This window comes from Hypanus sabinus, chromosome 9 (genome assembly GCF_030144855.1).
Source record: "Hypanus sabinus isolate sHypSab1 chromosome 9, sHypSab1.hap1, whole genome shotgun sequence".
Taxonomy (NCBI): domain Eukaryota; kingdom Metazoa; phylum Chordata; class Chondrichthyes; order Myliobatiformes; family Dasyatidae; genus Hypanus; species Hypanus sabinus.
Window position 1 is genome coordinate 38,013,838 of NC_082714.1, and position 20,918 is coordinate 38,034,755.

The 20,918-nt window shown below is 43.6% G+C and overlaps 1 protein-coding gene across 3 annotated transcripts in view; it reads right to left on the reverse strand.

Moving 5' to 3' along the window:
* Window positions 1–1,159: 1,159 nt before the first annotated feature.
* LOC132399267 (cytochrome P450 3A30-like) overlaps window positions 1,160–20,918 on the reverse strand; it is a 160,775-nt gene continuing 141,016 nt past the window's right edge. For 2 of the 3 annotated variants that reach the window (XM_059979487.1, XM_059979488.1), the window contains exons 7-13: window positions 17,368–17,516; window positions 13,645–13,772; window positions 11,667–11,760; window positions 10,031–10,191; window positions 4,420–4,646; window positions 1,853–2,015; window positions 1,160–1,652 (exon numbers count right to left, since the gene is read on the reverse strand). In XM_059979487.1, coding sequence (XP_059835470.1) covers window positions 1,557–1,652; window positions 1,853–2,015; window positions 4,420–4,646; window positions 10,031–10,191; window positions 11,667–11,760; window positions 13,645–13,772; window positions 17,368–17,516 — 1,018 coding nt within the window. In that variant the 3' untranslated portion in view covers window positions 1,160–1,556. The remainder of the gene's footprint in view (window positions 1,653–1,852; window positions 2,016–4,419; window positions 4,647–10,030; window positions 10,192–11,666; window positions 11,761–13,644; window positions 13,773–17,367; window positions 17,517–20,918) is intronic. The other variant, XM_059979489.1, reaches the window with a different exon arrangement.

Below are 20,918 nucleotides of genomic sequence, written 5' to 3' on the forward strand. Positions count from 1 at the left end.
TTCCTTCTCATTGGAATGAACTGCTTTTGCATCTTTTGTATTATGCCCAAGAATATCTGCCACTGCTGATCCACTGTCTTTCCTGCCAGGGCATCCACCCATTTAACTTTGGCCAGCTCTTCTCTCATGGCTCCATAGTCTCCTTTATTTAATTGCAACACTGACACCTCTGATCTGCCCTTATCCGTCTCAAATTGTAGATAAAAACTTATCATGTTATGATCACTACTTCCTAATGGCTCCTTTACTTCAAGATCACTTATCAATTCCTGTTCATTACACATCACCAAGTCCAAAATAGCCTCGTTCCTGGTTGGCTCCAGCACAAGCTGTTCCAAAAATACATCCCTTAGACACTCCACAAACTCCCTATCCTGGGGTCCAGCACCTACCTGATTTTCCCAGTTCACCTGCATGTTGAAATCTCCCATAACGACTGCATTACCTTTAGCACATGCCAATGTTAACTCCCTAATCAACTTGTACCCAATATCCACACTACTGTTTGGGGGCCTGTACACAACACCCATTAAGGTCTTTTTACCCTTACTGTTCCTCAGCTCAATCCACACAGACTCTACTTCCCCTGTTCCCAAGTCACCTCTTGCTAAGGACTGAATCTCATTCCTCACCAGCAGGGCCACCCCACCCCCTCTTCCCATATTTCTGTCTCTACGATAGCACGTATACCCTGGTACACTCAATTCCCAGGCCTGATCCCCTTGCAGCCATTTCTCCGTTATCCCAACAATATCATAGTTCCCCATTTTCATCTGAGCTTCAAGCTCATCTGTCTTATTTCTGACATATCAAGAAGGAAACAAATGGTGTACAAATCTTGTATTGTTTTATCAACAGTTTTCACCATACGTTAATGAGGAAGAGTGAACAGTAAACGGTTAATCTTACTGCGATCCTGTTTTCATTGACTACAGTTTACCTCGGTGTTTAGTTCAGCGTTATCTTACACGCCGAGAGAGAACACTACAGTCTTATTTTTATTTTGGATTTTCATTATCTGCCACATTTTATTTTGCTGGTGGATAGTTGTTCATCAGTGAACAGTCAACCCAAGTTTAATAAGCAAGCTAATTAATCAAGTTAAAGAGACAAAAGTATTCAAAACAGAATGCAATGCCGACAATTTTTATATTTAATTTTATTCTTATAATCAAAAATTAGTTTGCCAAAAGTATTAACTGATAGTTTTTAATAGAAAAAGTTTAAAAGTGCAAAATTAGTTTTAAAAGTTTCAGAGATGATTCATTTCAATTTTGAAATTTTTAAACATTTTATGCAAAATTGTATTCAGCAATCAATAATTAATGGACCAATCCCAGAAAAGCATTCCTGTGAATATTAGCATTTTCCTCAATATTCAGCCTCAACAACAAGATGGTGTTTGGATGCTTAGCTTTATTTAACAATACTACATATATTTAAAAGTGCATTATGTTTCTATATATGTTGTTTAAAAGTGTTAGAATGAAGATAATTTCAGTAGTTTGAGATATACATACTCCAAATATTTCATAGCTGCTAATAATTCTTCAGTTTTATTCCTTTGAATCAGTATCTACTCGTGGCACAAATTTCAGAATTATTGGCTTTTTAGGACGTACGGGTCCTTTCACATCTATTTCCAAGAGGATCTGGAAAAGTAACAACAATGGTGATGTTAAATTAACAGAGTTTCACTAGAGATGAATGACTTAAATTTCATCTTAGTATCCTTCTGTCCACTATCATCCATCACCACTATCCCCACCTACCCACCATCACAAATAGCCCAAATTTTAATGTAATACTTAAACCACTTGTTCAAGCAATTACTCTATTATGTAATGCTCACCGGAGTCTCGTCGCATGGCACAAAAGTCACCCGCTGCAAGAGTAAAACCATGATGACCTTCATCATAAGTTGAGCAAACCGCATCCCAATGCAATTTCGAGGACCTATCCCAAATGGCAGGAAGGTGCAAGGATTCCGAGACATACTTTCCTCTTTACTGAACCTAATTACAAGGGCAGAAACACATCATTGTCATGCTGGTTAGAAGAGATAGATATGAAATACAACACTGAGAAGCTGCAACCATCTAGCCTCCCTAACTTACAATTCCAGCTTGAGCTGCAGTTACATGGGCATCGAGCACTAATCCAGATGGTACTCAAGGTCAGGCTGAAAAATTTTGGCACAATCAACAAGAGAACAGCAGGCAACTAAATCTGATGCTCTTGAAATTGCAGAATTACATTTGATGCATGGTGATGTTGACTGAAATTCTAATCATGATCCAATTCCAGTGCAGACTGGGGGTCAAGCAAGACCATGACATAAAATAACCCACTTCTTCAATCTTTCTTACTGCAATCTTCTGCCTCCTTTCCAGGAAAACTTTCCACCAAAGTGGAGCTTCAATATAGGTGGCACAGCAGTGGAGAAGTTAGTGTTGCTGCCTCACAGCTCTGGGGGTCTGGGTTAGATTCTGGAACAAAGCCAACATTTGCCGTGTCCCAGGAGAGAAGGCGGCCACTCAGACCATTCAAAGGAAGTAATCTCTTCACTGCTTTCACCGAACACAACCGATGGACTCACTTTCAAGGACTCTACAACTCATGTTCTCAGTATTATTTATCTATCTTTCTGTCTGTTTATTTATATATTCAGTTATTTATGTGTCTTTTTTTTGTATTTGCACAGTTTACATTGGTTGCTCGTCTGTCCTTGCATGTAGTTCTTCATTGATTCTATTGTATTTCTTTGTTCTGCTGTAAATGTCTGCAAGAAAATGAATCTTGGTAGTGCATAGAGACATAAATGCATTTTAACAATAAATGTACTGTACATTGAACCTTGAATTTTAATCCTATTAGTGTTATTCCCTTTTGTCTCAGTTTCCCTGTACTCCTGTTGTACATTCCCTCACAGGTTCATCAATGCACCTTTAATTTTTTTTTGGCTGATAATGTACATTGTGCCAATCTGCAAATTACATGCACTCCAGAGGGAAATGATGCTATGCAGCCTAAAAGCTTTAGTGATGCAGGCACACAAAATGCTGGAAGATCACAGCAAGTCAGGTAGCATCTACAGAGGGGAATTAACAGTCGATGCCTGGGTCATGACCCTTCATCGGGATGGGAAAGGAAGGGGGAAAAGCCGGAATAAGAAGTTGGGAGGACAGCAGAGAGTACAAGCTGGCAGGTGACAGCTGAGAGCAGGTGAGGAAGACTGTAGCTAGATAGGGGAGGCAATTTGAATTAAGAAGCTGAGAGGTGATTAGTGGAAGAGGTAAAGGGTTGAAGAAGAAGGGGCGTGAACCATTGAAGAATGGCAAAAAGGAGGGAAACCCCCTTCCTCCTTATCTCTTTTTCTCATTTACCCTTTTTCCTCATTCTGATTACCCTCTCATCCCTTCTCCTCACCTGCTCATCACCTCTCTCTGGGTCTACTCTTGCTTCCCTGGATCTGTATAGCCATGAAAATGATCTGCTCCAAGGTCCTTCATAGCAAGTGAATATGAAGTGGACAGAGGGAACATTTCAAAGCCCCCTCAAAGAACAGTGTAATATACTCACCGACTAGACTTGTGAGTTCCTCCAACATGTTTTTTGTGAGAATCCCTGGCTGGGGAAAGCTCAGAATGGAGAAGTAATTGGGATGGAATTTAGAACCTTGTACCTCTTTGTCAGGAACAGCCAACCGGCCATTGAAAAAAGCAGAAGCACACACCAACTTCTATGTTATCTTCCCACCTGGCCCACCAAAAACTTTCAGCTCAACCTGTGGCAAAACCCATGGTTCCTATATCAGTCTCATCACCCAATTCAATCCAAGTCATTCACACTCAACGCCAAAGACCTAAAAGGACAATTAAAGTCTGAAGCATACCCATGAGATCACAATCTATATTAGAGTATGAAAAGTAGGTTAGTACATAAACAATGCTTCAGGTTGTTGCAGCATCTTAATTTACCAGCCATATTCTGATTTCCAAGGTGCAATCTTCATTTATTTTCAGAACCATCAGGGAACCAGCCTCTTCTCAACCTCAAATGTAAACTGAAACTGTGGCTTCAAGATAATAATGACAGAGCTCTGGGGAAAATGCCAGGGCTTCATGTTACAGATTCATCCCTGTGGCTAGTGTCAGTGTTTGCTACATAATGGCAGTAACACTTTACATTTCAATGGCAGAGAAATTAGTTCCATTGACATAAAGGCATTCATTAAAATCGATTTGACCCAGCTTCTGGTTATCTGCCCAAGCACCTATTTATGCAATAAATAGGAAACTGCCATTAAAAATAAAGCTACAGCAAAAGCCACAAATGGAGATCTGGTTGTCATGGCAGGTTGGGTTGAGTGGGGAAAGATCATTGGCACTGGTGAAAAGAAACACAATTAACATGTACCTCTCAGGTCTGAATTCTTCGGGTTCTTTCCAGTACTTTGGATCACGATGCAAGACATAAGCAGGTACCACAACTACAGTGTCCTTTGGAATTGTCACTCCATTGAGCTTGACATCTTTCTTGCAGACTCTATCCAAACGGGGTGCAGGAGGATACAACCTTAGTGTTTCAGATATCACCATTTCCAGGTACTCCAGATGCATCACACCATCATATGTGGGTGGAGCCTTCAAACACAAAAACACTCTTAACAACAGGACATTACCGCAGATGGGAGATGGGTATTGACATCACTAAGTGATAAGGCTAAAATATTTTGCCATAGAGCAGGAAATATGTACTTCTTACTATGCATTGTTAGTGAAAATATTTCCACCTGCAGAGAGGACCACAGATCAAAACTAATAGAGCAGAGGGCCAACAATTCCTCTAGAACTGACTAACTCTCTGATAACTCCCCTTAGTTACCCTTTGATCATGCAACTCTCTGATACCTCCTCTTATTTACCCCTTGATCATGACCCCACTAAGGAGCACCAGACCACTGTCTCCTATGCCATCACCAACCTTATCAATTCTGGGGATCTCCCATCCACTGCCACCAACCTCATAGTTCCCACACGCCGCACTTCCCGCTTCTACCTCCTACCCAAGATCCACAAACCTGCCTGTCTCAGCTTGCTCCTGCCCCACCGAACTTATTTCTGCATACCTTGACACTGTTTTATCCTCCCTTGTTCAATCCCTTCCCACCTATGTTCGTGACACTTCTCACACTTTGAATTTTTTCAATGATTTTGTTCCCTGGCCCCCACGACCTTACTTTCACCGTGGACGTCCAGTCCCGACGCAGACTGGGAGACCATTTCACTGAACACCTACGGTCTGTCCGCGAGAGAAAGCAGGATCTCCCAGTGGCCACATCTTTTAATTCCAAGTCCCATTCCCATTCTGATATGTCTATCCATGGCCTCCTCTACTGTCAAGATGAAGCCACACTCAGGTTGGAGGAACAACACCTTATATTCTGTCTGGGTAGCCTCCAACCTGATAGCATGAACATTGACTTCTCTAACTTCCGTTAATGCCCCTCCTCCCCTTCTTACCCCATCCCTGATATATTTAGTTTTGTTATTTTCCCCCTCCCTTTTTTTTCTTTCTCTCTCTGCCCATTGCTCTGCCTATTCTCCATCTCCCTCTGGTGCTCCCCTCCCCCTTTCTTTCTCCCTAGGCCTCCTGTCCCATGATCCTTTCTCTTCTCCAGCTGTGTATCCCTTTTGCCAATCACCTTTCTGGCTCTCAGCTTCACCCCACCCCCTCCGGTCTTCTCCTATCATTTCGCATTTCTCCTCCCCCTCCTACTTTCAAATCTCTTACTGTGGTGATCCACTTCCTAGCGCACTCGAACCGGCTCACAAATAGCCAGCGTGCAGGCGCAAAGGCCAGGTCCGCAACAAAGGGAAAAAAGCCTGCGGGGGTTTGTGAGTACGTGTCCCTTAGAGCATCCGTGCCCCGGGAGGGCAGGATGAGGGAGGCTTTAAAGCAAGGCTGTGAAGTTTGAATAAAATAATCTTTAATTGCAGTTTACTGACTCCGTGTCGTTATTTTAGTGCTGCGTGTAGTACACCGCTACAATTGGTGACCCCGACGGTCCAAACAATTTTGGACCGGAGATGACCGACGCCGCATCTGTTCATGCGGTTTCGTTGAAACTGCCAGGCTTCTGGACGCTGTGACCTCACCTATGGTTCCAGCAAGCAGAAGCCCAATTCCACGTTCGGCAGATAACCTCAGAGGACACCCGTTACTACTACGTGGTGAGCTCCCTTGACCAGGACACAGCGGCCCAGGTTGCAGAGTTCGTACAGTCTCCCCCAGCGTACAGCAAGTACACGGCATTCAAAGCCCTGCTCCTAAGGACTTTCGGACTCCACGGCGCGAGTGAGCTGCCCGTTTACTGCACCTGGATGGTTTGGGAGACAGACCTCCATCGGCTTTGATGAACGAGATGTTGGCTTTGACCAGCAGACACACACCTTGCCTCATGTTTGAGCAGGCATTCCTGGAGCAGCTGCCCGAGGACATACGCCTGCTGCGGTCCGACGTGGATTTCAGCAACCCCTGGAAGGTGGCAGCCCGGGCGGACTTGCTGTGGAACGCCAAGAAGGTGAGTGGGGCGTCCATCTCACAGACCAACAGGCCACGCTCCCAGCGGCAAACCAGTCCAGGCCCGGCCGCAGAGTCCACTAGCCCCAGAGGCAGGGGTGGGAAGCCCAACGAACAATGGTGTTTCTACCACCAGCGGTGGGGCGCAGAAGCCCGCCGTTGTTGCCCACCCTGTCAGTTCCCGGGAAACACCAGAGCCAGCCGCCGCTAATGGCTACGGCGGCTAGCCGTCGGGATAGCCTCCTGTATGTGTGGGACAAGAGGTCAGGATGCCGTTTTTTGGTCGACACCGGTGCCAAGATCAGCGTCTTACCTCCGACGAGTTACGACACCTGCGACAGGGCACCAGGTCCCCCCTTGAGGGCCATGAATGGCAGCACGGTAAGGACCTATGGCACCCATACGGTGCAGCTACAGTTCGGCTCCAGCCGGTTCACGTGGGACTTCACACTGGCCGCCGTAGCCCAACCGCTTCTGGGCGCAGATTTTTTGCAGGCTCACAGCCTACTGGTCAACCTGCCGAGGCAGAGATTGGTCCACGCCAAGACCTTTCAGATGTTCTCCCTGGGAGAAACCCAGTTGCCAGCCCCACACCTTGGCTCCATCACGCTGTCTGACAACGACTTCACCAGAGTCCTGGCGGATTTCCCATCGGTTCTGGCACCGCAGTTCACGGCAGCCATGCCCCGACACGGCGTACAGCACCACATCCCGGCCCAGGGACCACCCCTCCACGCCCGTGCTCGGCGGCTTCCCCCGGACAAGCTCTGACCGGCGAAGGAGGAGTTCAAGAGGATGGAGGAATTGGGGATCATCCAGCGATCTGACAGCCCATGGGCCTCCCCCCTGCACATGGTGCCCAAAGCAACAGGGGGCTGGAGACCGTGTGGCGACTACCGCAGGCTGAACGAGGCTACCACACCGGACCGCTACCCTGTGCCGCACATTCAGGACTTTGCAGCAAACCTGCACGGCGCACGGATCTTCTCCAAGGTAGACCTCGTCCGAGGGTACCATCAAATCCCGATGCATCCGGACAACGTCCCCAAAACGGCTCTCATCACCCCATTCGGCCTTTTCGAGTTCCTCCGCATGCCATTCGGCCTGAAGAATGCTGCACAGACGTTCCAGCGGCTAATGGACGCGGTGGGACGGGACCTGGACTTCGCGTTCATCTATTTGGACGACATCCTCATAGTCAGCAGTAGTCGTCAGGAGCATCTGTCCCACCTCCGTCAACTCTACGCCCGACTGAGTGAATATGGCCTAACAATCAACCCGGCCAAATGCCAGTTCGGGCTCGACACCATTGACTTCCTGGGCCACAGGATTACTGACGGGGCAACCCCTCTGCCCGCTAAGGTAGATGCGGTCCACCATTTCCCCTGATCAAAGGCCTTCAGGAGTTCGTAGGTATGGTCAATTTCTACCACCGCTTCCTCCCTTCAGCTGCCCGAATCATGCGCCCCCTGTTTGCCCTGCTGTCGGGTCCAGGCAAGGACATTACCTGGGACGAGGAGTTTGCTGCCACTTTCAGTCAAACGAAGGACGCCTTGGCGAATGCCACGATGCTAGTGCACCCCAGAATGGACGTCCCTACCACCCTCACAGTGGATGCATCTAACACGGCAGTCAGTGGGGTGCTGGAACAACTCATCAAGGGGCGCTGACAACCCCTGGCATTTTTCAGCATACACCTGTGGCCACCCGAGCGCAAATACAGTGCTTTCGACTGGGAACTGTTGGCGCTATACCTGGCAATCCGGCCCAGACTGTGGACATTGGGGGGTGTATCGCTGGTTCTGGGGGGGGGGGGGGTTATGTGGCGACCCACTTCCTAGTGCACTCGAACCGGCTCACAAATAGCCAGCGCGCAGGCACAAAGGGAAAAAGCCTGAGGGGGTTTGTGAGTACGTGTCCCTTAGAGCATCTGCGCCCGGGGAGGGCGGGATGACGGAGGCTTTAAAGCAAGGCTGTGAAGTTCGAATAAAATTATCTTTGATTGCAGTTTACCGACTCCGTGTCATTATTTTAGCGCTGCATGTAGTACACCGCTACATTACTATCTTTCCTTTCAGTTAGTCCTGACGAAGGGTCTCGGCCTGAAACATCGACAGTGCTTCTCCCTGTAGATGCTGCCTGGCCTGCTGTGTTTCACCAGCATTTTGTGTGTGTTGCTTGAACTCCATTTTGTGTTCTATGCACAAGGGCCTCTGATCCTTTAGTCCACAATACTTTGTAGACACACAAAGGAGATATAAGAAACTGAAGATGCTGGAATGTGAAGCAACACACAAAGCACTGGAGGAACTCAGCAGGGCAGTTGGCATCTATGGAGGGAAAAGGACATTTGAAATTTTGGATCGAGGTCTTTCATCTGTCCTATAGTCCAACAAGTAATGAGTAGAACACAAATGGTGCACAACAGGATATAGTCAGATTATTTAAACAGATAAGAAAATGAGAAGTGGAGTATAATGTGGATGAATGGAAAAATTAATTGTTAATTAAAAAGAATGTGATGACTAAATGTTACAGTGCAAAGCCACCTGGGAGTCCTGGTGCATGTAAGATATAGCAACTAATTAGGAAGGCTGTTAGAATGTGTAGTATGAAGTAGTAGATCGTTGTCATAAAGTCTGTGGGGCACTGCTGAGACAACACCTGCGGCAGAGCATATATTTGTGGTCTTATGCAAGAACATAAGCAATAGGAGCAGGAGTAGGCCATCCGGCCCATCGAGCCTGACCCACCATCCATAATATCACGGCTGATCTGTCAGTAAACTCAGCTCCATCTACCTCCCTTTTCCCCATAACCCTTAATTCCCTTCATAGATCACACCCCAGACCGAGTGCACGGCCATTTCACAAAAGTGGTTCCTTGGACAAAGCTGTTGCATGAAAGTTGAGCTGATTGGAGCATAGAAAAATATACCCAAAAAATATAAGGAGTGTCCTTTTAGAAATATACAGGACTTTGAGGGGATTATGTTTTGCCTAGCTAAAGCCAGGGGACATTGTTTCACAATAAGGGGTCAGCTATTTAAGGGAGAGAGGATGAGGAGGGGGAAATGGAGAGATAAAGAACATCTTCCCTCAAGCAGCTATGAACCTCTTAAATTCTCTGACCAAGAGACTTCTGAAGATGAAGAAACTGAGCAGGGCAGAATTTGACAAATATTCAAACTGCAAGGGAATGGGAATAGTTTGAGAAATAAGGAAGTGTGTGAACCAAAGTTCGATTATCCATGACCTTACTGAATGAAGAAGACAGGAACAGCTGATTGCACAATGCTGCTATTTATTCTGCCCTTATGACCTTGTAACAATGGCTCCATTTCAGAAATGTTGAAACTTAATGGCCAGAAAGTGCCGAGGGGCTTTATGGTAATTTCAAAAAAGGTATTGATAAACAAGTCTTTTTCTCTCAAGGACTCACTCACCTGGTTGGGAAAAGCCTCATCTATTTCCTGCTGCAATTTCTTCTGCACATCTGGATGCATGGCCAGATTGTACCCCAAGAATGCAAGCGTGTTACTGGTGGTCTCATACCCAGCAAACACAAAGGTGAAGCACTGTGCCATTATCTCCGAGTCGGTCAGAGCTGCAAGAAAAGGGGAGAGCCAGAATTTACTCTGCAAATCTAATTTTAAAACAAAATTTAACATGATAGTTTTTAAATACTCCCTTAAACTTTTAGCCCTTAAAAGGCTATTTTATCAGCAAATGATTTTTCAACCCTCATCCCAAATAAAAATCTCCTAATTGCTCCAAAAGGAAACAACTATATACTTTCACAGCATTTCAGGAGAGCGTGGGCCACATTATTCCAGGAGAGTACTGTACAGTGTTTAGAACTCCTTATTCAATTTAGTCTTCCTAGCAGTACTAAATTAGTTACTTGTCATGTAAAATTAGCTCTTCCAGATAGAAGTTGCATGACCTACAGTCACAGGTCTAGTTGGGAGCTGAACAGTGCATCAAAATTGTAGACATACTTTTGTGTGTTTATGGGACTGGAGTTGCAGTCAACACTTTCAACATATAAACTCTAGATAGATTACTTACCTTTATCCTTGGGAGAGCTCAGACATACTGCATTGAACATCTCCACAACTCCTCTTATTTTGATTCGCTGTCTACAATTCCCCAAACTGTAGCCCCCATGACTGTGCAATCTCCCCATTTATTTTGGACAATCATGACTCTTCACCACTCTCCATCTCCTTCTAATCCCACCTTTCCAAGCCAGTGTTGATTTCTGCCCCAGTCCTCAGATCTCACTATTCCAAGTCTCTTCCCACCCAAGTCTTCAATGCCAGTCTTCCATTCATGATTCCACCAAATTCTGAGTTCTAGTGCATCTTTGTCCCTCTCCCTTCCCAATACCCATGGACTAAAGCACAGGCTGGTCTCACTTGTGGTTGCCTATCTACTTACCTTGGCCTTGGGAAAGGAGGAAATGGCATTTAAGTGCCTAATCAAACTTCTGCTGAAAACTTCAATTGCAGACAAGGAGCAAAGTAATCATTGGCTCCCAATGCCAAGTCTATCTAAAGCCTACTAATGGGTTGAATGGAATTTCTAGATATGTCTTCCTAATAAGTGTCATGTTATTTAATAAAAAGCCTTTATTATATGTGGCTCATAAAATAGATTACAAACTGATGTCCTCTGAGAGGCGATAACAAGTGAAGTGACATCAAATCTGCATTCCAATGCTTGGGTAAATCACAAATTTTCTGGTCTTTAATGATCAGAACCATAAAAGCTAGTCAGCACACAAAGGGTTTATATGTTGAAAGTGCTCACTGCAATTCCAGCCCCATAAGCACAAAACTATGTCAAAAACTTCCCTGTACTGCTCAACTCCCAACTAGACCTGTGACTGTAGGTCAGGTAACTTCCACCAGTGGAAGGGCTAATTATCACAGAGAGATTAATCCCTGAATTGCTTTCATGCAACCCTTTCTATCAGAATGCAAACTAGTCGGCTAATCAAAGAATCCTGGTGACGGAAAAGGGAGCATCAACTTCAGGAGTATGAGGAAATAATGTTCAAAGATGCATTGGCAATACTTTTATGCGTTGAATTGTCGGCATCATTCTGCTGCTCTGAGTTAGTGCCTGTTGCTTGAGAATCAACCAGCAGCTGCAGAAAATCCACCCGATCCTAAAAGTTAAATAAATAGGACTGTGAGATTCAACCAAGAGGGCACAAGGACAAGTCACTTAGAATTAATTGTGGATCCTGAAAGTCCAAGGTATGAAAGGCAGGGGGGGGGGGGGGGGGAAACAAATTGTCTTTAGCAGGACCAGAATCAGAATCGAGTCTAAGCCTACAGAAGGACAGTTGACACCTCCACTACTTATGTCATGAATGTTATAGCACAGAATGTCATTCAGCCCATCATGTCTGTGCTAGCTCAATATGAGCAACTGTTTCATTCCATGTTCCAACCTATTTCTCTTCATGATTCACAGCATGGACAACTTTTATGTCATTTGCAAAATTTGGAATTGGAGCTTGAATCCCCAAGTCTAGTTCATTAAAATAGTTGAAAAAACAAAATCACAATCTGGATCTGGATGACACCACTATTTATTCCAATCCCAAAAAAACATCCATTCACCTGACTTCTGTTATTTGGCCAACTTCAAATCCATGCTATTCATGTTTCTTTTATGCCATGGATTTCAACTCTGTTGATAAGCCAGTTATGTCACACCTTATCAATTCTCTTCTGTAAGTCCACGTACAAAGCTCACATCAATTCTAACTGCAATCTTAAGCAAATTCTATCACGCTGCAAATACAGGGTGTTTTCGACAGATTTCCAAATCTATGTTGGGTATCTACCACAATTTGTCTAACCCCGGCCCAATTATAGATCTAAGCACCAAAAGGCATGGCATTTAACACTGTAAGTCGGCTTTTGTGTGTCTCTGGGGAGAAGACAAAACCTATGAGTCTGCAATCTTTAGCCTTCAAAGCCTCCCTGTCTGAAACATGAAAGGACAACTTTCATCTTAGAGCCTAACAACATCAGCAATGGAATTTTTTCTATCCTTTACAATATTGAAAGGACCATCAATAATGGACATGGGTAAAAGTCACACTCTTTACATAGCTCAACAAGAAGCCTGGAATTCCAAGCCAAAGCCTTTCACTATATAACTGAAGAAAAATCTTTTATATTATTAGCTAGCTTACCTTCATATTTCATCTTTTCTCCCTTTATGGCTTCTTAAATTGCCTGTTAGTTTTTCAAAGCTTCCCAATCCCCTATCTTCCCACTAATTTTTGCAACATTATATGCTCTCTCTTTTGCTTTTATGCTGTCTTTGACTTCTCTTGTCAGCCATGGACGCCTCATCCTCCCTTCAGAATACTTCTTTATCTTTGCGATGTACCTTTCCTGCACCTTATGAGCAGCTCTCAGAAATTCCAGCCATTGCTACTCTGCTGTCATCCCTGCTAGTGTCCCTTTCCAATTAACTTTGGCAAGCTCCTCTCATGTCTCTGTAATTCCCTTTACTTCACTGTAAAACTGATGCATTCAATTCTAGCTTCTACTTCTCAAACTACAGGTTGAATTCTATCATATTATTATCACTGCCTCCTCAGGGTTCCTTTACCCTCAGTTCCCTAATCAAAACTGGATCAGTACATAGTAATCCAATATTGCCGCTCCCCCAGAGGGCTCAACCACAAGCTGCTCTAAAAGGGTATTTTATAGGCATTCTACAAATTCTATGTCTTGCAAATCTTGATCACTGTCCAAACACAACTTTCTGTAAGCCAGTGCAGAAGATCAATAAGTTTCAATAGTGATTGCAGATGCAGCCAGGTTGGACATTTATATTTCATGCACAAAAGACAAATTTAAGATACTGCAGAATTACACCATATTTTCCAGGACGCCTCCCCACCCTTCCTTGGTCAAACAATATTGCTAGAGACACCTCCTTCCCAGTTATGAAATTACTGTCAGTGTTGAGGAATGAAAGAGACAAAACGTATGCAGAAATGTAAATAGGTCAATTAAACACTCACACCGTGTACACCTTTCTGCCTCTTTTCCTTCATATTTAGTATGACTCTCATGAAAAAGTCATTCACTTCTTTTGGGAAGATGCTGATATCCAATTTTTCCAGGATTGGAATAAGGGGAGGAAACATCACTGAAAAAAAAACACACATAGAAATTACTGCTGAGAGTAGCCATGTACCTGCAGATTTGGAAGTAGGTGGGGTTATGGAAAAGAAATAACAAAGAGCAATTGAGAAGTAAGTACCATAAATTACGGTGCATAAGCCAAGTACCATAAATTACGGTGCATAAGCCAAGAATCGGCCCTAAATTTTGGTCCTAAAATTAGTGGGTCAATTTATACAGAGGGTGCCACTTTTGGAAAAATGAATACATGGAAGACAGGTCACATTTATTTGCCGTTTTTGAGTCAAATACAAATGCTACACAAAAGGAAAGATCTACAAAACACATTCTGTTTCTCAATGTACTTGTACACACTGTTGTTGTCATACATTCAGAGCCAGAAACTCTCACATTCTTCATTATCTGACTCTCCGAAAATTGCGTCCCATTCTTCGGCAGTCACCATATCATCGTAAGGATTGTCAATTTCTGTCTCAACACAAGATCATGTCTGTTCATAAATCGGGTGTACCAACTTCGCGTGGCTTTGAAATTTTTGCTGACCTCACGGTGTTTCTCGGACCATTTCAACACTTGAACTCGAATCATTTCTCTGGTAACAATGTATCCTGACGATCACTGGTGATTCACCCACTCTAAAACTTTTTCTGCCAGTTCTGGCCACTGGCATGATTTCCCACAGTTTGCACATTTCGTCTTTGGCATTTCCCTTAGCGTGTCCTCTGCCTTTCTCCACTCTCTCACTTGTTTCTCATTTACACTAAACTTCTTAGCAGCTGCAAAATTATTTGTTCCTTTAACAAAATCAACAACCTTCAGCTTGAAGCCAGGATCATATCGCATTTGTTTTAATCTTTTATACATGGTGGTCGCAAACTCAATACTGAGTGCACGTACTGATCCCGCCACCCCTTGTTATGTTTTAACCAGATTACGATGGGCGCTAAATGGTTTCACGGGGGTTACATTTCAGAGGATCCTTTACCATTGGGAACCTAATCCAAAACTTCCCTCCCTGATTTATTTATTAATAATTTGCTCATAATACTCTACAACGTGTAGGTCTATTTTCTTAGCGGGTACTGGTTGATAAAATTTCCAGGTTCCGGATCCAGCAAAGCTGAGTACCGGCATGTGAGATCTTGTGATCTTTTCTGGTTAAATCAAAAACATCTACAAAAGGGGTCGGCTTATACAAAGGTAACATGAAAAAGTCACTTTTTTTTAAACCTTGAAAATTGGGGGGTCGGCTTATACACTTAAATTTATGATAATTAGTTTTAGTTAGAGGATGAAGGGGATTGGGGAGGGGGCAGAGAAGTAAAAGGCAAGAACGAATTCAGTGATATTTTCACAGACTCTGGGTATCCAAGGTGCTGCACTGCCTATTGTTGAAATGTAGGCAAACACGAGGAAATCTGCAGATGCTGGAAATTCAAGCAACACACACAAAATGCTGGTGGAACACAGCAGGCCAGGCAGCATCTATAGGGAGAAGCGCTGTCAATGTTTCGGGCCAAGACCCTTCGTCAGGACTAACTGAAAGGAAAGATAGTAAGAGATTTGAAAGTAGGAGTGGTGGGGAAAATGCGAAATGGTAGGAGAAGACCGGGGGGGGGGGGGTGAAGCTGAGAGCCAGACAGGTGATTGGCAAAAGAGATACAGAGCTGGGAAAGGATCATGGAACGGGAGGTCTAGGGAGAAAGAAAGGGGGAGGGGAGCACCAGAGGGAGATGGAGAACAGGTAGAGTGATGGGCAGAGAGAGAAATAAAAAAAGGGAGGAGGGAAATTATCAAAACTAAATGTATCAGGGATGGGTTAAGAAGGGATGGAAGGGCATTAATGGAAGTTAGAGAAGTCAATGTTCATGCCATCAGGTTGGAGGCTACCCAGCCGGCATATAAGGTGTTGTTCCTCCAACCTGAGTGTGGATTCATCTTGACAGTAGAGGAGGCCATGGATAGACATATCAGAATGGGAATGGGACGTGGAATTAATATGTGTGGCCACTGGGAGATTCTGCTTTCTCTGGCAGAAATGTAGTTCCTGTTGTAATGTAGGGATATAGCAAACAGCAAGGATCCACAAATGGCACAGAGCAAAAGATCACCTGATTCAAGTGTGAGCTTGGCTCCCTCATAAGTAAATTGGCCAAGTGAACAAGAGAAGTTTCCAGCTTTCACGTGGAAGAATAGGATCTTCTGCCCTCCCAGGACAGCAGACGGAGTCTCAATTTCACATCTTTTTAGCACTTCTCTCAGCAGCATGCCCTCCCTTTGCTGCCCTGAAATGTCAGACTGGATCATTTGTTCCAATCTCTACAGTGGAACTTGTATCCACAACCTTTTGATTCACCTGTTGCGCAGAATCTAAGCATCTGTAGATTGTGCTCAATGCTTCCAATCCACTTTGTATTTAATAAGTTACATAGGAAGCATAGAAAGATGTCATTCAACTACAGTATGTCTATGACACCCTCTACTAGAATATCCAAGATCAAATCCATCATCATAATTTTTTCCTGTGCTAGATAACCCCCTCTACTCCTAATTATCACACATTTTTCTTTTTAAAGGGATCTAGATGTTCAGATGCATGAATCACAGCAAGTTAGCTGATAGATCCAACAAGTAGTTAAGAAGGCAATCAGCATTCTGGTCTTTATCGTGAAGGGATTGGAATTTCAAAATAGGGGTGCTTTGTTATAGTTGCACAAGTATTGTTGAGGCTGCATTGGGAATGCTGCACACACAAAAAAGATAAAGTAGCATTGGAGGTATTCCAGTGGCGATTCACTGTGATATTTACTGGGATGAGAGGGTTGTTCTGTTGAGAGGTGACAGACAGTTTGGGTCTGAGTTCAGAAGATTGAGGGGGTGACCACATTCAAATAATTAAGATTCTAAGGGGATAGAAGACAAGAGAGGCTGCAAATGCTGAATTCAAGAATAAAAACAGAAAACTTCAAGAATGCAGGTCAAGCAGAATCTGTGGTAGCAAAGGTGGTAGTCAACATTTTGGGTTGAGACCCTGCATCAAGACTACAACAGAACAGGAAAGATTGCCACTGGGAGCTGTATGTAAGGGTTGGGATAAAGGCTTAGTAGGTGATAGGAGGATCTGGATATGTAGTGGGTGATGGCAGATGAAACCAGGGAAGGGGAGTGAAAGAGAGGAATGAACAAAAAAGAGACAACTAGTTGGTTTGGTGAATGTATGTGGGTAGCAGAGCACCAAGTGGGTGGGCTACCTGGAGACATAGTTACAAAATAAGCAACCAGTAATTCCAAAATGAGATGTAGTGAAATTTATTTTCTTAGAGGATAGGGTATCTCTGAAATTCTCAGCCAAGAAGAAGCCAGAACACGAGAAGTTATTTGTGGAGATATTGCGCTTGAAAGATACACTGCTGCCTTAAACTATGCACATGAGAAACAGGACCGGGCTTACCCCAGTGTACAAAAGTATTTAGTTAACTAATTTACAGAAAATCATGGAATAGAGCAAAAGAGGGGCAAGCAACTAATAAGTGATTTCCATAATCTAAAAGAAAACCCTTATCTTCCCTTACGAGAAATAAATACTTTGAATCACTTACTAATCAAAAGTAACAGTGGATTAAAGAAGGAAAAATCAGAAATTTTCTTGATATTCTTGAGAAATGGGTCATTGGGGTTGCTGATGGAGTCAACGTCCACACTGAATGATGTACTACTGACCACGTCCAGACTGTATGCTCCAAAAAATCTGACAGAAAAAAATGTGTTAGATAAGAAATGAATGATAACTCAGCAATCTTTTGCTACACAAGAAAACATTATTATATAGGTTTACACCAAAGATGGATTTGAGTTCAGAGACCATTTTTCATAATGCTGCTTCATTGCTTCGAGGACTCCTGTAATTTGTACTTCAACTTCTTGGAAGGGGTTAGCTTGTGTTAGTATGCATAGGCCGTCTGCATAGATAAACCTGTGTGTGTTAGGAAAGGTTGGTTGATCATTTGTGTAAACATTAAATAGTAGAGGCACCAGGACTGATCCCTATGGTAGTCCGTTCCTTTGTGAACACCACCTACTCTTAATTCCATTCATTTCTACATAAAATTTTCTAGGAGGCTTCTTATTACTTTGACTGTGGTTTTGTTCTTTAACATTTTAGATAATTTCAGTAGAATGCCTCTGTGTTTCACAGTGTCATAATCTGCTGTTAAGTCAATGAATACTGTCCCTGTAATTTGTCGCATTTCAAAGCCATCCTCAATATACTGGGTTAAATTCAGGACTTGACCGCAGCAAGAGCAGCCTGGCCTGAACCTGGCTTGGTCTGGTGTTAGAAGATCTTTGACCAAGGGAGATATTCTTTTCAGTACGAGTCTCTCGTAGAGTTTATAGAGGGTGCAGAGCAAGGAAATCAGTCTGTAATCTTTAGGAATGTTGGGGTCTTTATTGGGTTTTAGGAGAGCAACAACTTTGGCACTTCTCCACTACTTAGGTATTTTTAATGATCTTAGGCAACAGTTAAAAAGGGACAGAAGCCAGTGGAGTGCTTTAGGTCCAAGGTGTTTAAGGAATTCATTAAGAATCCCGTCTATGCCAGCAGCTTTGTTGGATTTTAGCTGTGATACTTCATCCTTTAATTCTTCTAGGGTGAGAAGTGGGAAGTTGGTCATTCCCATTTGAGAGAGCTGACTCCATCTCCTGATGTTACTTTTTCGTTTGACTCCATTCCTTGTTATTTGGTCGACCATTTACTATTAGTTGGTGGGCAACCTGATTGGGTGTTATGGCAGCAATTCTCTGTGGTGGTCTACTGTCTGAGTTGAGTTTCCAAACAGTTTTCCATGCCATCTTACTGTTCTTGGTCATGTCTGTGTTTTCTATCAATTCCTGCCAATGCCATTGCTTAACAAAACCTGCTGAATAATCACAGGCACACTGCACTCCACAGCCACCAACATCATTTACAGACTTGCAGATATTGCTCCCCAGAGGTCTGAAAACACACTACAACAAAAATTGAAAAAGGTAAACAGAACTCAGATCCATGGCACCCACTACATCATCATGTGCCAGTTTCCAACCGCCTAAAATTGAGGAAAAGCTTCGCTACAGTGGAGAGACTACCACACGGAACATCCCACCAAACATATAAGATTGACCTCTGGCAACAAACAGAAGCCAGAACCTCAACAAACAATACAGTGCAAGACCCCACAGAACTGTTGCCAGACGGGGCACTGCTTCACAGACAGAAGTGGTGCACTCTCAACAGAGCGAGAGTGGGGGTTTGTAGGTCGGGATACAATATGGTGAAGTGGGGTTTAAAGACCAGCGAATCCTGTGAGTGTGGTGAAAGGGTGCAGAACTTTGAACACGTTCTGCGCAGCTGCCCACTCTCACCTGATTGAGCTGACACAGACCTGCTCAACATCAACCAAACAACACTAGAGTGGCTGGCTGTCCAGTGTGACAAGCCACGATGACACCACGTATACAGACTAGCTTTCTTTCAAATGCATTTTTATGTTTATTATCCTTTATTCCATTGATTCATTGTCTCATAACTTTCAGAGTAACAGCAATTCTCTGAAGTTTCTTTTGGGATTCAGGATTATCCATATTACTAGGCTGTCTCTTCTCCACCTGACAAATGGTTTGAGTATCTCAATATTTATTGCATGAAATTTGTAAAACCCTGTTTTGTTCACCCCTTACATCCTCTGGGCCTTTAAACAGAACATACACTAGGTTGTTCAGTAAGCCCTGATAATCTAGTGAGTCAGAAGTTGCTCATTAATTTTTATTCTTGGTTTTAATGTTGGAAGATCTCTTGCAAATTCTGCAATGATTACTTACCCTAGAAGCTAGATCACCAGGAGCCCCACTTTTAAGCACCATGCCATTCTTTTACAGTCTTGGAAGGAACAGTTCATGCTAGAAATCATTGTCACTAAAAAGAGTGACACAGAGGTTTGAGATCAGAGTTCTTCTTCTCCTAGATAATCCGCTAACTATGGCTGATGAGCCCCATGTGCCTGAAGTGACTGGTTTTAAGGTGCCAGTAACCTGCCTTTGCCCCTTCTTCTGTCAGTGGAAACAATTCCGCTAGGCTTAGTAGCTAAGCCGCACATGAATGCCAGGAGCTGGACTTGGTTTCTCAGAGGCTATTTGAGATGCACGCCACTGGGAGCATTTAATAGGCAGTGGGAGCTTATCCCTACTACCTCCCCGGCTATAACAATCTTAATGAATTGCTCATGGGTAAAGACATTTTAAATAGCTCTATCAGGGCTCCTGCAGTTTCTGTGCAATCCTCCCACAAAATCCAAGGGGAGACCTTTTCAGATCCTGGGGATTCATCTACCCCAATGTGCCTCAAAGCAGCCAGCACTTGCTCTTCCATAATCCATACTTCCATACTTCACAATGTAAACATCACCGGAGAATCTTGCAAAATCATGACATAGCTTTGAGCATTCCTCCATGTGTGGAGATTTTCATATCGGAAAGAGACTGCTAGAACCACCTCCGGCCAGGCTTTGCTGATAGTGGCAGATTACCTGTCTACCCCCAGTGTATCTATCTTGTCCTTCTTCCAGACAGGCCTCTGATTGACTGCAACATTTGTGTCCTTTAGAATAAAGATGGGAACTCTCAGGCAGTATCCATGGCAATCAAAATATGCATTATTCCTGCAAGACTCCTATTGGAATTGCACCATTGATGACTGATGACCTGTGCAATTCATTACACAAGAAAATGTAGGGAGATGCACAGAACCAGGTGTATAGGTGCTGCTTTACGACAGGCTTTAGGGAGTAAACCACTCCAAAATCACTTGGTTTTCTTTTGGGACACTCATTTGGACAAAACAGACACATCACATAACAAAAATGGATACAATTCATTTTCTAGGCAGAAATTCTAATTATGTTAATATTAAGATTAATATCAAATATAGCATGAAATATTGATCCTTTAACATGGTTTTTTCAGCTAAGTTGGAATCAGAGCCAAGAATAGTAATTTACCATCAAGTCTTGGTAGACTTTGATCTTTCAAATGGAGAAGAATACAAAAAGGTAAAGTCATAGTTTAAGTGGGTTTATAGAAACACACGTAGGCTCAAAGTGCTGAACTCGAGAGA